Raw genomic sequence first — 14,234 nt, forward strand, 5'->3', positions numbered from 1 at the left:
AGAGGCAAGGACTCCCACTTTCCAAAATCCTCCTTTAGTTTAGACAATAAAGGAAGATAATTAGTTTTATACAAGTCTCTATGATTCTGCGTAATCCAAATGCCCAAGTATTTGAACTTGTTATAGCTGAGCTTGAAAGGTGCTAAAATAGACGAAAGTTCCCCGGTTATTGTACCTAAAGGCATTGCCTCACTTTTCCCGAAATTCACCTTATATCCGGAAATTGTCCCGAATTCCTTAAGTACATCTAAAAGTTTAGGGAGGCTATTTGAAGGGTTGGAAATAAACAAGAGCATGTCGTCGGCATAAAGAGAGACTTTATGCGCGATATCCCCACGACGTATTCCCTCAACCTCAACACAGTGTCTTAGAGCAATAGCTAGCGGTTCAATTGCGATGGCAAAAAGGAGAGGTGACAAAGGGCACCCCTGTCGTGTGCCACGCTGAAGCTGAAAAAAGGGGGACAGACTATTGTTGGTCCGAATGGCCGCTACAGGGTCACAGTACAATACTTTTATCCAGGATACAAAATTACTCCCGAGGCCAAAATTTTCAAGCGTATGGAAAAGAAAGTCCCATCTCACCCGATCAAACGCTTTCTCAGCATCAAGTGAAATAACAGTTTCCAATACAGTACCTTTGACATGGCTATAGATTATATTTAATAAACGTCTAATATTAAAAAACGAGTACCTGTTTTTGATAAAGCCTGTCTGATCAGGTGAGATAATGGAGGGCAGATGTTTCTCTAAACGGCGGGCCAACACTTTAGCAAGGATTTTGGTGTCGGTGTTCAGCAGAGATATTGGACGGTATGAGCCACAATCTAAATGATCCTTATCCTTTTTTAGAATTAGGGAGATCACTGCTTGACGCATTGTTGGAGGCAAGGATTGTGAGAGGAAAGATTCTTCAAAAGTCGATTTTAACAATGGATTCAATTGGTTAGAAAACTTCTTAAAAAAATCGGAAGGATACCCGTCGGGGCCAGGTGATTTTCCAGACTGCATACTCCGTATGGCCATTTCAATTTCAGCATCAGAAATGGGCTCCTCCAAACTGGTGGCCGCATCTTCTCCTAAGGAAGGGATATCAAGTTTCTCAAAGAAATTTTCTAGAGCCAGGTCATCCTTAGCCGGAGGGGAGCTGTATAAAGTCTGATAGTATCTAAAAAAAACTATTTATACCTTGGTTATCCGTGCATCTTATTCCCTGGTCATTCCGGATCTCAGGGATAGCTTGATTAGCTGTTCTTTGTCGTAGCTGATGAGCTAGCAGCTTGCCTGTTTTTTCTCCATGCTCATACGAGTAGCTACGCAACTTCGAAATTAGATACTCAGCCTGTTTTGTAGATAGAAGATTATATTCAGTTTGTAATTTCAGCCTACGTTTATATAATACCGGGTCAGGGGAATGGCTATATACAGCGTCTAGTTTAGTAATTTCGTCAGCCAATAGAGAGAGTTGCTCAGTATCCCTCTTCCTTTTGTTCGCACAGAATGAGATTATCTGGCCTCTCAGATATGCTTTTAGAGATTCCCAAACAGTTGATGGTGACATCTCTGGAGTTTGATTGATGGCAAGAAAGAAATCTATTTGAGACCTAATATAATTAACAAACTCTTCGTCTGCTAACAATACTGGGTTGAACCTCCATGGCCGATAATTGGAGTAGGCATTGGGAATACGCAGTGAAAGAACAACAGGTGAATGATCTGAAATCACCATGGCCTTGTAATCACAGTCTGTCACCAAAGGGAGGAGTTTTTTGTCCAGAAAGAAATAATCTATACGAGTATATGTTTTATGGACATTAGAAAAAAAAGAATATTGACTTGAAGTTGGGTTACGAAATCTCCATACATCAGCTAACCCGTAGTTATGAAGAAAACGCTGTATAACACGTGCTGATTTTGAAATAGGCGTGCATTTGTGCAAGCTGCGGTCCATAGCAGATAATGAGCAATTTAGGTCCCCACCAAGAATAATATTATGCGTTGCCATGTTGGGAAGCCGTGCAAAGACATTAGTGAAAAAACTATGATCGTCCCAGTTAGGGGCATAGACATTCGCTAAAATCAAGGGGAAACCATATAAATGTCCTACAACTACAACAAAACGGCCTGCAGGGTCTTCATCTACAGTTGTGGCTATAAATGGTAAAGTTTTGCTTATCAATATTGCTGTCCCCCGAGCTTTAGAATTAAATTTAGAGTGATATATCTGGCCTACCCATCCAGACTTGATTCGAAGATGATCAGAGGTACGCAGATGCGTTTCCTGGAGAAATGCTATAGCCGTTCTAAGTCGTTGTAAATGAGTAATAACCTTTTTCCGCTTGACTGGATGGTTGAGTGATTTTACATTCCAGCTTACAAAATTTACCACCCGATCACTAAATGATCGCGCTGTGCTCATCCCTGCTCAAATAGTAAAATATGAAAGCTCCAGATGCACAACAGGCATAGGAGAAGAGGAAAGAGAGGGGAGGAAGAAGAAGGAAAAAAAAAAAAAAAAAAAAAGAAGGGAAAAACAAAAAACACATTGATAAGTAAAATAAACATATCTGGCTGAAGCCCAAACCAAGAACACAATGAGCAATTACACCAGATCGAACATGGTGACTGCCAAACCCCCTGCAAACAGATCCACACATATAGCCTAGTGCTTGTTTGGGTTACTATAAGCCAGACTCTTAGGCTCCCGCTGGCCGCTTGACATAACATATCCTACAAAGAAAAATAGTCAATAAAATAGAAAAAGAAAATATATATATATGTATACATATACATACACACACACACACACACACACACACACACACACATCGACATCCAAACAAAGTATAGAACTTTTCTAAACCCAATGGTATTGCCATGAAATAAAATGAACCAAAATGTGTTTATGAAATAAGTTTAAATGTCTGAACAAGAAGTGTCTCTTCAAGCTTTTCATCACCGTGCGAACGCTACAACAAACAGTCATGTACACTCAGCCGTAACTGAGACAACCAACCGTAGCACTGGTGCTCCCACATAGAGCGACAGGCGCAGCCTCCTCAAACGTTGATAATATGTTCTTTAACATATTCCATTGCCTTCGCCGCATCCAGAAATTCTTTCTCCTCCCCGTTGTGCGTGATACAAAGTCGCGCTGGGAACCTGATCCCAAAACGGATACCTTCCTGCTCACGGAGAAGTTTCCGGACTTCTGTAAAAGCAGCCCGAGCTCGGGCCACCGAGGTCGTAAAATCCGGGAATATTGCAATCGGTTGTCCATTGAACCTCAGCGGAGCTTGGGTCCTGGCACGGCGTAGAATTTCCACACAGTCCTGGTAGTAATGAAGCTTGGCTATGATGGCCCGCGGGTTACCACCCGGCCTTCTCGGGGCCAGACTCCTGTGTGAGCGGTTGACAATAACATCTTTATCCATACCCAGCGCTTCACGTAGTAGCGCGGATACGGCCGTGGTGGAGCTCGAATCCGGGCCCTCCGGGACCCCCATGATACGGATATTGGATCTCCGCATCCTGCCTTCCATGTCATCACATTTATCTTTCAGGTCAGATAGCTCCTTCCTCAAAGTCTTCACCATAGATTGCAAGGTGACCACCTCATCGCTCCACATTGACAGCCCGTCCTCTACTTCTTTCACCGTGGCCTTAACTCCATCCATTTCAGCGCGCGCTGCCGCCGTATTGTTAGCAATCTCATTTCTCACTTCTTGCACATCAGCCCTAATGTTATCAAAATCTTCTTTCAGTGCATTCCTGAGTTCTTCTTTTAACACCACGCTGATATCATCTTTAATGGATTGAAGAAGCTCTAATTTCAGGGCATCAGTGTCCACAAAGTGCCCATCGCTCTGCTGAGCCCGTTCCTCAGTGGTCGCTGAGCCGGGTGCCGCCCTTGGGCCACCATTGGTATTCTCGCCCGAGGATGCGCCGGGCCTAGCCGCAGTTCCTCCGGTGTACTTGTATTTCCTTAGGTTCGATGCCATTTTGTCTCGAGTGAAGCTTTAATATAGTATATAAAACTGTTAGCTTCCCCTGTGACATAGAATGAGACTTTGTAGGTTGAAAAAAAACTATTTCTGAAACTCTGTTAGCGGGAGCCTTCAGAAACACGTCCTACTCCATTGCTGGCTCGCTAGCGCCCCCCCAGCTGATGTTTTTGAACCCTTTTTTGAATGGCTCTTTTGAGAGCAGGTAAAAGTTGCCCTTTTGTTTGTATTGTGTAGCTGGACCATCGCTGAAGACATGGAGGTGTTTGATAAGAGGGTATCTTTCTCTGATCATGTCTAACACAGGGTCAAGATGGGCCCATATCGCAGGGGGATCATGCCGCCTGGAAGGTGAGATAGAGCAGAATGTTACTGGTGACTGTTCAGCTGCAGTGTACAGTACTCCAGTATGTAGGGTTGCCTGCTGGTGTGACCCTCCGAAGTGGACTGCTTGTACTTCTTGAGAATACTTACAGGAGTAGTTCTCACTAAAATCTACATGTAGCAGACATTCATCGTTTCTCAAATTTTCTCTCAGTTGTCTGTAGGCCCTATACTGCCATCGGATATTAAAGACGTGCCGCCTAAATCTGAGTAGTCCGTCATGAAATTCCCCTGCAAGTGCATCCTCTGTTGTCATGACAGTTGTCTTCACTGTAATTGTTGACTTTTTACCAGATACCTCTCCATCATTTAATTTTTCATTCTCTTCTAGAGACCACTTGGTAAAGGCTATCTCTGTGTTGTTAGGAGGTCTCAAGAGTGTGTGTGTTGTACTGAAACAGTCTTTGCACTCACCGTATGCACAGACTTTGGATTTAGCATCACACATTGTTGCATCTACCATCTCTTCAGTGTGTTTTGTTGCTGACAGACCTTGGACGTACAGGGCATTGGCCATGAACTGTAAGTTCTCATGTGTCCTGCACTGACAGGTTTCACGATCAGCTTCTGTGGGCACCACAACCCAAAATGGTCTTAAGGTGCAGAAACAAGAATATGAGACCTGATGCTCAGTTTCTGAAAGAAACTTATGGTGCAGATTCTTCAGTGAATCAGTTAGCAAACGTTTCTGTTTTTTTATTTTCTTTTGAGTTACAGTTTGCTTTCGTCCTGTTGTCATCCGACTGACGTCATCTCTTAAGAAGAAGGCCTTTATTTTCTGCTTGCAATCAACTGGTAATCTATTGCTTTCCTTTCTTTCAAAGGTTATGAGCCCTCCATCTTGTCTTTGACCACGCTTTTTTGAAAAGCCTAGAGCTGTCTGTGCAGCCCTCTGTAGCCTGTATTTCTTTATAATTTTTCCTATTGTCGTTTTTGCAATAATTTGCCTCTCTCGTTCCTTTTTGGTGTTTTTGTATTTATTCCTGATTTCCTCAATGATTGATTCCTGCAGTAATAGTCTTTTCCTAATTGTGTTGCTAACTGTTTCATGACGCAGCAGTGCATCCACTTTAGAACGTGGGGATTTTTTTCCCCCACCCAAACGCTGGCACCTCTTGTTGTATTTTTCTTTTTTTCTCTTTTCCTTTTCCAACAAGGCCTTTAGCTCTTTAATTTCATTCTTGAGTCTCCTTCTTCCCTGTCTAATATTCCTTCGTCCAACAATGTATTGCCTACAACACAGGAAATATTGTCACAATTATTATATATATATATATATGTTTAGATAAATGTTTAGATACAGTATAAGATAGACGTTGGATATTATATGTTTATAATGTATTAGGCAGGTAGACTCACACTCTCTCTCTCTCTCTCTCTCTCTTTTTTTTTAGGGCAAAATCACGTTTTATCATTCAAATACAAAATCTACCTAATCAGCAAAGCATTGAACTGTCAACTCTTCTTCTAACCTTGAGGGTCCTGGTTGCGGGGCATTTTCTGGCTCTAGGGAATATTCTGGACTTAGGGGAGGAGTATTCATAGCCTCAAATTCTGTCCTGCCTTTGGCACTAGCCCTCTGCTTTCTTTTCCTTTCTCGCCACTGCTTTCTCTGTGCTCTCTTCTGTCGTTCACTGAGATCTGCCACTTTCTTTTTTTTCCCTTCCTCTCTGTCCTTTCTCCACTTCTCTTTCTCTTTATTGAGATATATCTGTCTTCTCTCAGGGTCAGCATCACGACGTGCTCGGTAGCGCCGCTGCTTCTCCGCAGCAGACATTGGTGCCATTCCCTGAAAAATGTATACTATTCAAAATCTTCTAAAAGTATATATATACAGGTTAATAATAATTACCAATACACACTTGTATAAATAACCCTAAACACTAAACTTCTATCATCTTACGTCCCCCCTGTTACAGTGCATAGCAATAACAGGGGTGACGGTAACAGGGGGGAGATTTTATGCTAAACTTAGCCATTACTACTAGTATGATGAACAACAAGCTAGTACATGGTGACCACTAAGAACCATTTTTAACATGTTTATTAGCCATATTATAAAAATTACAAAAAAAAATTGTTTCCACTATTAATAAGCGTAACAGGTTGGACGTGTTATGCTTTGCCACATTACAAAATCTTGCTAAAACATTGAAAAAAGGGTTGATTAAAGAGTGGTACTTACTCGTCTTCTTCTTGAAAGTTTTCCCTCCAAAATATGTTACATCCGGGAGTGTCATGTGACTAAAAGAATAATCAGGTGATGTGTTCTATGGAATTCTTATCAGAGTAACAGGGGTGACAGTTGATTCAGGGACACAACATTTTTTAAAGATTTTAAGTATTAAACATGCATTAATAATAAAAAAGAACATTTGATGAGGAACATTAGAAATAAGCCAATCCAGAAATGATGAAAAATCTAGATTTTTTTTTTTTTTAAGTTATATTTGTAACTGAAGTCGAGCAAGCATGACTGGGGACATAGTACTTTAGTGACTTGTGCTAAAATAAAAGTAATTTACTTTTAATGTATTTATCCTGTGTATATATCAATGTGTTCTATGGTAGAGGGGGGTTAAACATACAAGAAAATGGTTTAGAAATAAGCATTAGACAAGTTTTACACTAAATATAACATATTATGTCATTAGGACTCAAATGGCACCGAATAGTAAGAATGACCCTTTTATATTTTTTAGTAGTGTGTCACACAAACAGCAAATATTGTCAAAAAAAAGTAAGAAATATTTGGGGGTGCTTTGATTCATTTTAATGGGCTAAAATCGCCCCTGCGCTCATCTTTGTTACTGGAACCAAATGCATTATTGTCCACAACATTGGTATATTCTCCTACTTTGGATTCAGGTTGTAAATGTGACACAGGATCGCAGACACTTTGCTATCCTTCAGAACTTCAAGCCTGCAGGCTTGCACTGGCACAGTCAGCTATTTCCTGTGGTGGCTACTGTCACAGTGAACCAGGGGTCTTTGCTATAATGTGTAAACCTATTCTAGTTAATAAGTGAGTATAATATGGGCTCACCCCATGTTAGTCGGAATTATCCATCTTATGAAAGAAAATTAGCTTTTTAGCTTCGTTATAAATATGGTAAAAATGTTTACTCTGTAAAAATATCCAGTTTGAATTCTTCCTGATTGCTTCTGTTCTGTTGCTTGGCTGGAAGTCTCAAACCTAAATGAACCATGAGACATGCAAGCTGTGTACTGGCATATTTGCACCATTATACCTTTGTTGTTTAGATCTGTGTTCCTGGTATTTAAACAAAATAACATAATCAGTCAAAGGGCCATCTGTCTCATCTAATGAGGTCATGGCTTAAATGCAACAGATAGGTCCTTGCAGTTGTCAGTCTTCATGCTTTTATTCACAATCAATGGCACTGAAACATTTCTCACTAATTGGTCCTCTGAATATTTATGCAGCTACTTAGGTACAGAAAAGCAATCCATTAAACAATGTTTCTAAATCGACAACTGTAAGACAGCAACCATGTTAAGGTGACGGTGTTTTATGTCCCTTCAAACCTAAATCATTAAGCAAGCTACAAAATGGAGAAGCTGAATGATTGTATATTCTACATCCGATAAGCCTATAATTACTGCCCACTGCTCTCTTGTATTGATGTAGTACAATAGCCCATAAATAGGATAAAGGTCAGGATTTAACAATTGGCATTGACTTGCTTTTTTACACTAATAGACATCAGTAGAGACTGTAGACTGTTGGCAAAATGGCAAACACAATTTAATGATCTGTTATTAAAAAAAATGCTCATAACTGAGAATGAGTCTCGTTTAATGAGATCTATTTGGCTACTGAACCCTTGTTATTGTGTTTCTATTAGAGAGAAACTACAAGCAATTCTCCACAGCTTTACAAGTAGAGGAAAAGATTTAATCAGGGTGGCATTACCAGGCTATACAGCCACAAAACCTACTGTCGGACCAGCACAGCACAGAACCAATGCAGATTTGTAAAAGGTATCGTCATGTTTCCCTAATATTTTGTCAGCAGTAAGGAAGATCCGTAATCACTTATCTGCCTGCTTTCCTGGGTGTTCAACTGCTTTTCTATTTTTTACATGATTGCTGCTTTCACATGCTGTCAGTCTCAGTACTGACATCATTACTCTAGTCCAGTCGTCTTCTTTCTCACCTCGGCCAATCAGCTTCCGCTTTGCATGGTTTAAATCTGTGCTCTCCATCATTCCACCTTTCAGACTCACTTGTTAAACCCACCTACTTTCCACCTCCCCTTCAGACACCTCAGCCAGAGCTCCATTCAAGCCTCAGTCTTCATCTTCATCACCACCAGCACCTAGACTTCGGGGGATCTTTTCCTAAATTTCATAACTGCTAGGATTCCGTTCTGCCATGATGGGTCATTTGAGTTTAATCACCAAATACATTAATTTCTCCATCTCAATAAATCAGTGCAGTTCTTCCAAGTCATTTCTCCTTATTGAAATATTGTAAGGTAAAGACCCTACAATAACACAGAGAAAACCTCGGCAGTCCCCGACAATATTAATGAGAACAAAGACTTTGCTATAATAAAGAAATATAGCATATCACAATTAGATTAATGAGTTAGTGACCTATGTCCAGCTTAAAGTCAGTTTTGCCTGAGGCTTGCTAAATCACCATAGATAACTTATAATGGACACATCACCTGGTTGGGAGCAGATTATGCTGTTTTCCCACTTGAGGAACCTGTTATTATGATTTTGGCACTTTCTAAATAAAATTGAAGTGAATGTAAGAAGATTTCCTTTAAGTTTAATATCAATAGGAAGCTCTTCTTTTCACATGTTTTTGTCTTTTACAGCAGGTTTTACATGCAAAAAGTGATTCTGCTGGGTGAGTACATCTTATATGTGCTAGTTGTTAAAATCGCACCTGACTAAATCCAGGTATGCAAACTGTCTCATATTGTCACTGGAATTTGCAGATATCCAGCTAGTAATGCACAAAATGTTTCAACACTTGATTCCAAACTGCTGCTCTGTGTTATACTGTTCGAAATGCAGTTTGATTAATCTCTTTGTAGCAGTGTTTCATTAGACTTCTAGGAATCACTGTATGTGGAAGAAGACTGAAATAGCACATGAAACACCTCTTTTGATGAGAGCATGCACAGACAGTATGACTTAACAGAGAAATCTATTATTTACTGTTGCAATACCCATTATCTTAAACTGGGGTTTTAGATTTTGTTGAGCCAGCTAACACAATAAAAGCCTAAACTTCCTTCATGTTATGCACACACACACACACACACACACACACACACACACACACACACACACACACACACACACACACACACACACACACACACACACACACACACACACACACACACACACACACAGAAATTCCAAGAACTAAATATCAACATAGTGAAAATGAAGAGATTTGGCTGCAATTTTGTCAACAAACAGACAATAAAATACAGGCTTTTTAAAACCATCCACATGGCTGTGCTTCACTCTTTTGCTTAAGTCTTTCTGCTTCTCTAGTGACACACTAGTAAATTCTAATTTAAAGGCAGCTTGTTAGTTCAGCTTGTCACCAAAGCATTTCCAAATATTTACATGAGAGGCGCCACGAAGGTCTGGTCTTTTCAAGACCTTTTGTGGATGCACTGGGTTCTGGTGTAAGTGCATCCAGTGGAGATGAATCAAATCATAAAAGTAACAGAAAAGTGAGACTTGAAAATACACACTAACGAAAGAATATCCCTTTTTAATAAAGATGTACATATTTTAGGAATGTTAAACCTTCTTTTTATCACCTATGCTCACAGCTATCTGCAATATAAGCCTTTTGAGTTGGGATTAAAACAACAACCACGTCCTGAAATTATGTAATAGAATTGGACTGTATACAATGTGTTTTTACAGATGATGTAATCATAGGTCTTTTTTTGTTTATGCAAACAAGAATTGAAATTTCTGCAGTTAGAGCAGCAAAGATAATATGAAAACACTATTTCTATTAATTTAAAAAAGTTGCTACAATAGCAATCATTTCACATTATCTACATTAAATGGTAGTTCACAATGAATTCATCCTACAAGGACTGGTTATTGAGAGCCCTTGTTCTGTCAACTTAACTAGTAGGTTAAATGAGACAAAAACATTTACGAATGTCATTTCTAGTAGGCTTGTCACGATCACCGTCCTCCTTAACATTTTACTTTATTTGATGCACTGTTAAGGACATTTATTTTTTTCAGCTTTACACTAATAGACAACATACCTTTTAAACCATAACTGCACTGATTGAAGACATCAGACATGCAGTTTACACTAAAAATTCTACCTCTCTTTAATTACATTTTGGCATCCTTCTCATCTTGTGTGTAATCTTACCTGCACTATCCTCACCTCTATAGAAAGTCTGTTTCAGGTCAGTAACTTAATTTGAAAAATTTAGAGTGCATTTGTTTGCCACAGGGAGCAGTAGCTCCTCATTTCTACTTTTTTTCACACTTTTTATTCTGACAGTTGCTTCAGAGCAAGACATCCGGTTTTCTCCTATGATTGACGGCTTTGAGACACCTTGCGATGACTCTTCTGCCTCTGTCATGTTTCGGCTCTGTCTGTCTTCTCTCCTTTTTCCTTTTGATGCTCTTTGTCTTTCTAGCATACACGTATGCCTTTCCTTAACCTCTCCAGGGACTGCTCTATCTAGCCCTTGGAAACTAAAGAAGAGCAAGTAATAAAAAGCTGGCTGTAAGAAAAAAAAAATATATATATATAATTTCTGTCTCTCTTTATTCTCCTACCTCCTTCAGGTTTCCTGCTAAGGCATCAGAGATGCACAGCCAAATCCCTGAATCACTGACAGTTCCAGAACCTATCATGCCAATTTTTTTGTAATACATCACATCATATGCCCATCTATGAGGTAAAAAAGTAAAAGCATTACATTTCAAATTTTCAAAACTATCAACTGTTTTGAGTGGCCAAGTGCTTAATTTCATAAAACAAAAGTCCGGCATAAATCTGTCACTTTGTTTTATTTTTAATTAATTAAGTTAGTCATTTCAGTTAAACATTTGACACATTATTTTTCAATCAAGAAACTATATACTGGAAAACAGTGGGCTTAATGAAGATGTTAGAACTTAAGGCTCCCCATCTCTTCTCTGCTACGGGTTTCAAAAAACTTACTACTTACTAACTGCAGTTAGTTGTGATTGATTATGCCCATACTACATGTATAACATGTCCCCTGTGCCTCTGCCTTAATGCACTGGGCATAGAAATAGCGGACACCAAAAGACAATTTTCCTTTTTTTAAAAGATGGACAAATTCAACTGAATAGAGTGGAGAGCTAACAGTAGAGTATGTCAGATTTTTTTGAGACCTTTTAGTCTTGGATGTTTTTCGATTGAAGTTTCACTCACTGATTTGTTTTGGTTTCAAACATTTTACAGTAGTTATATACTGAAGTAATTGGTTCGATGTAAGAAAAGTTTGTAATTTTGCTCAAAATACGACTCTTTACCTTTAACTTTTAAAAAACTTTTTAAAAAATGACACCTGAAACCGAAGGACAACTTAAAAAAAATGGTAGCATTTGTTTCCCTGGCAATGAAAACAGACTGGAATGTCAATGAGATAAACAGGATTTGAATTTTTTTTATGTTTAACTTTCAGGTGGAGGTGTGGATGAATCCTGTGTAACCACCCATGGAGTGGCATTTTCCCAGGCTTACTGTGCACACTTCGGTCCAATCATCAAGACTGCGTATTGTATTTAAGGACCGGCAGTGCTGTGTGCTCCTAGTTTGTAGCTTAAATTTCAGGATGCCTTGTTTTGGCTCTTATCTGCTTCTCTGCTGTTTGCCTGATATACTATCACCCACATCAAGATACTCAGCTGCAATTTTGTTCGGAATATAAGGACCAGTTTCATTTAAATTGTCGTTCCCAGAAGACGCCGCACTTTCCTAACAGTCTTTTACAAACCAGCTATTTTGTTGTTTCAAAATAGCTTCATTCCTTTCTCAACCTGTGAGTTTGAGATGCTAACACTCAGCTTTTGAATACAGTTGCCCTGGGGGATTGGTTTGCAACAATGAGTCTAACAGCTGCTTACTTTCATATGGCTATACAACCAAAACCACAGGCAGTTTGAGGTTGGAATTCATCGCCTACGAATATCTGGTCCAGCCAGTTACCACACAGCTGCTGTTCTAAAACTCAAGCTCTCCTTGTTTCATGAGAGTTAAGCTCTCAGCCAATTAGCAGTCCTTTGACTTTTTTCCAGCTCCCTCCCAGTGCTACCTCTAGGCCTGCTCTCACTCATCCATGTCTTAATGGATCTTGCTTTTTTCCCCAAAGTGCTTGCCCAAAAAGAGCCATATGATTATTGGAGATGTCTTGTTTTTTGTAGGGTCCTTACTTTACAATATGAAGTGACTTGAGGCAGTTGTTGTGATTTGGCACTGTATAAATAAAATTGAATTGAGTGAATACTTTGTTTGTGCCAATATAGTGTAGGCCTATTTGTGTTGGAGCTAGCTGATCATCACTGTTTGTTCTGTTTCATTGCTCATTCTGTTCTTTTTTCTGGGTTTACCATTCATTCAGGCACTAGTGGTCTGACTCCTGTTTAGGGGCTGCTCTGCAAAATGAGTAGTACATGTGTAGTACACCAGTGTGTAGTACACCAGTACATGTTGTACCGAGTGAATCAACTGAAAGGGAATGAACAGCATGTCTATAACTTGTGTTCCCTGAAGGAGAGGAACTAGGTACAACACCAGGTGTCCCTACTGTGCACCTCAGCTCAGTGAAGCAAACTAAGGGATGACTGTGGTGACAAGGTGGATATGTTGCATCAGGAGTTGCACGTTGCATCATAGGTTATCTGCCTTAAAGGTGTGAATATAGGTTTCTTCAGCTCAGGATATGCAGTGGTGTAATATCCCATACTATGTCTATTGCACCTCATTCTTCTCCTTCATGGAACAAACGTTATAGCCATAACTTGTCTTCTCTGAGGAAAACATTATAGGCATAACCATTTGTTTTCTGTATGAAGTGACACTGCACAAGTGTTTAATAAGTGTTTCACAATGCATCTCTTTTTGAAACGAATATTTAGACCCTTTACTTGATGAAAAGGCTTTCACTTAAGTAAACTTTTTTCTTTAAAATACATGGGAAATAGGAAAAGTGGTGCAGAGCTACTTATTTTGGAATTATTTACTCAATATCATTAGATCACGTTATTCATTCTTTTATGTGTAAACTATATCATTTTAAAGTTGCTGCTTTGATTTCATTTCATATACTACTACACTACCTTTATATTGAAGAAGACAGTAAAGACATATCATTTTTGGAGGAGAGCGAGTGGGGTTCACTGTTATTCTAGTGTTTGAACTTTATGTCCTGCAGGTTCACTTTTATCCCTGTTGTGATGTCCTTAGCTCTCTAGCAATTTGGAGCTTTACCTTCGTTACCACCCTTTCAATTATTGTATACTTTTTATGAACTTTTGGAAGTCTGCCATGATGGTTTATATTTTTTTCTTCTTTCATTTAGCTTCAGTTTCTATTTTGAGTTTGTTCATATTTAGTTTCTCCAGTGTTTCTGCTTTGGTCCTCTTTTGTTCCACTGTTATGTTTAGTGTGACTTTTTGTGTTTAGTACTGCATTTGCCTTTTGGTTATATCCTCTTTCATTTGGTTTCCATTCCTTTGTAACTGTCTGCCCTTTCATGATTGCCTTCGGCTGTGTTTTCACTTATGTCTCTTTCTCTTTGTAATCTCCCAATCACATGCGAGTGTACACGTAGTCC

The 14,234-nt window shown here is 39.3% G+C and overlaps 1 protein-coding gene across 1 annotated transcript; it reads right to left on the reverse strand.

The window, feature by feature from the left end:
* Positions 1-4,066: 4,066 nt before the first annotated feature.
* Positions 4,067-6,205, reverse strand: LOC146607767 (uncharacterized). The gene is made up of 2 exons (XM_085347958.1): positions 5,860-6,205; positions 4,067-5,619 (listed from the first exon to the last, which is right to left on the reverse strand). The coding sequence occupies exons 1-2, from the start codon at positions 6,171-6,173 to the stop codon at positions 4,131-4,133; spliced, it is 1,803 nt and encodes a 600-aa protein (XP_085204084.1). The 5' UTR covers positions 6,174-6,205; the 3' UTR covers positions 4,067-4,130.
* Positions 6,206-14,234: the final 8,029 nt, after the last annotated feature.

This window comes from Diplotaxodon limnothrissa, linkage group LG23 (genome assembly GCF_057381915.1).
Source record: "Diplotaxodon limnothrissa isolate DT_005_m linkage group LG23, D_limnothrissa_male_GT1.1, whole genome shotgun sequence".
Lineage (NCBI taxonomy): Eukaryota > Metazoa > Chordata > Actinopteri > Cichliformes > Cichlidae > Diplotaxodon > Diplotaxodon limnothrissa.

What these genes read in the sequence shown, in the direction of transcription:
- LOC146607767 (XM_085347958.1), bottom strand. Translation starts at nt 6,173, where the DNA reads ATGGCACCAATGTCTGCTGCGGAGAAGCAGCGGCGCTACCGAGCACGT. An exon ending in CCGCAACCAGGACCCTCAAG is followed by an intron (nt 5,620 to 5,859) that starts GTTAGAAGAAGA and finishes CCTGTGTTGTAG; the next exon opens with GCAATACATTGTTGGACGAA.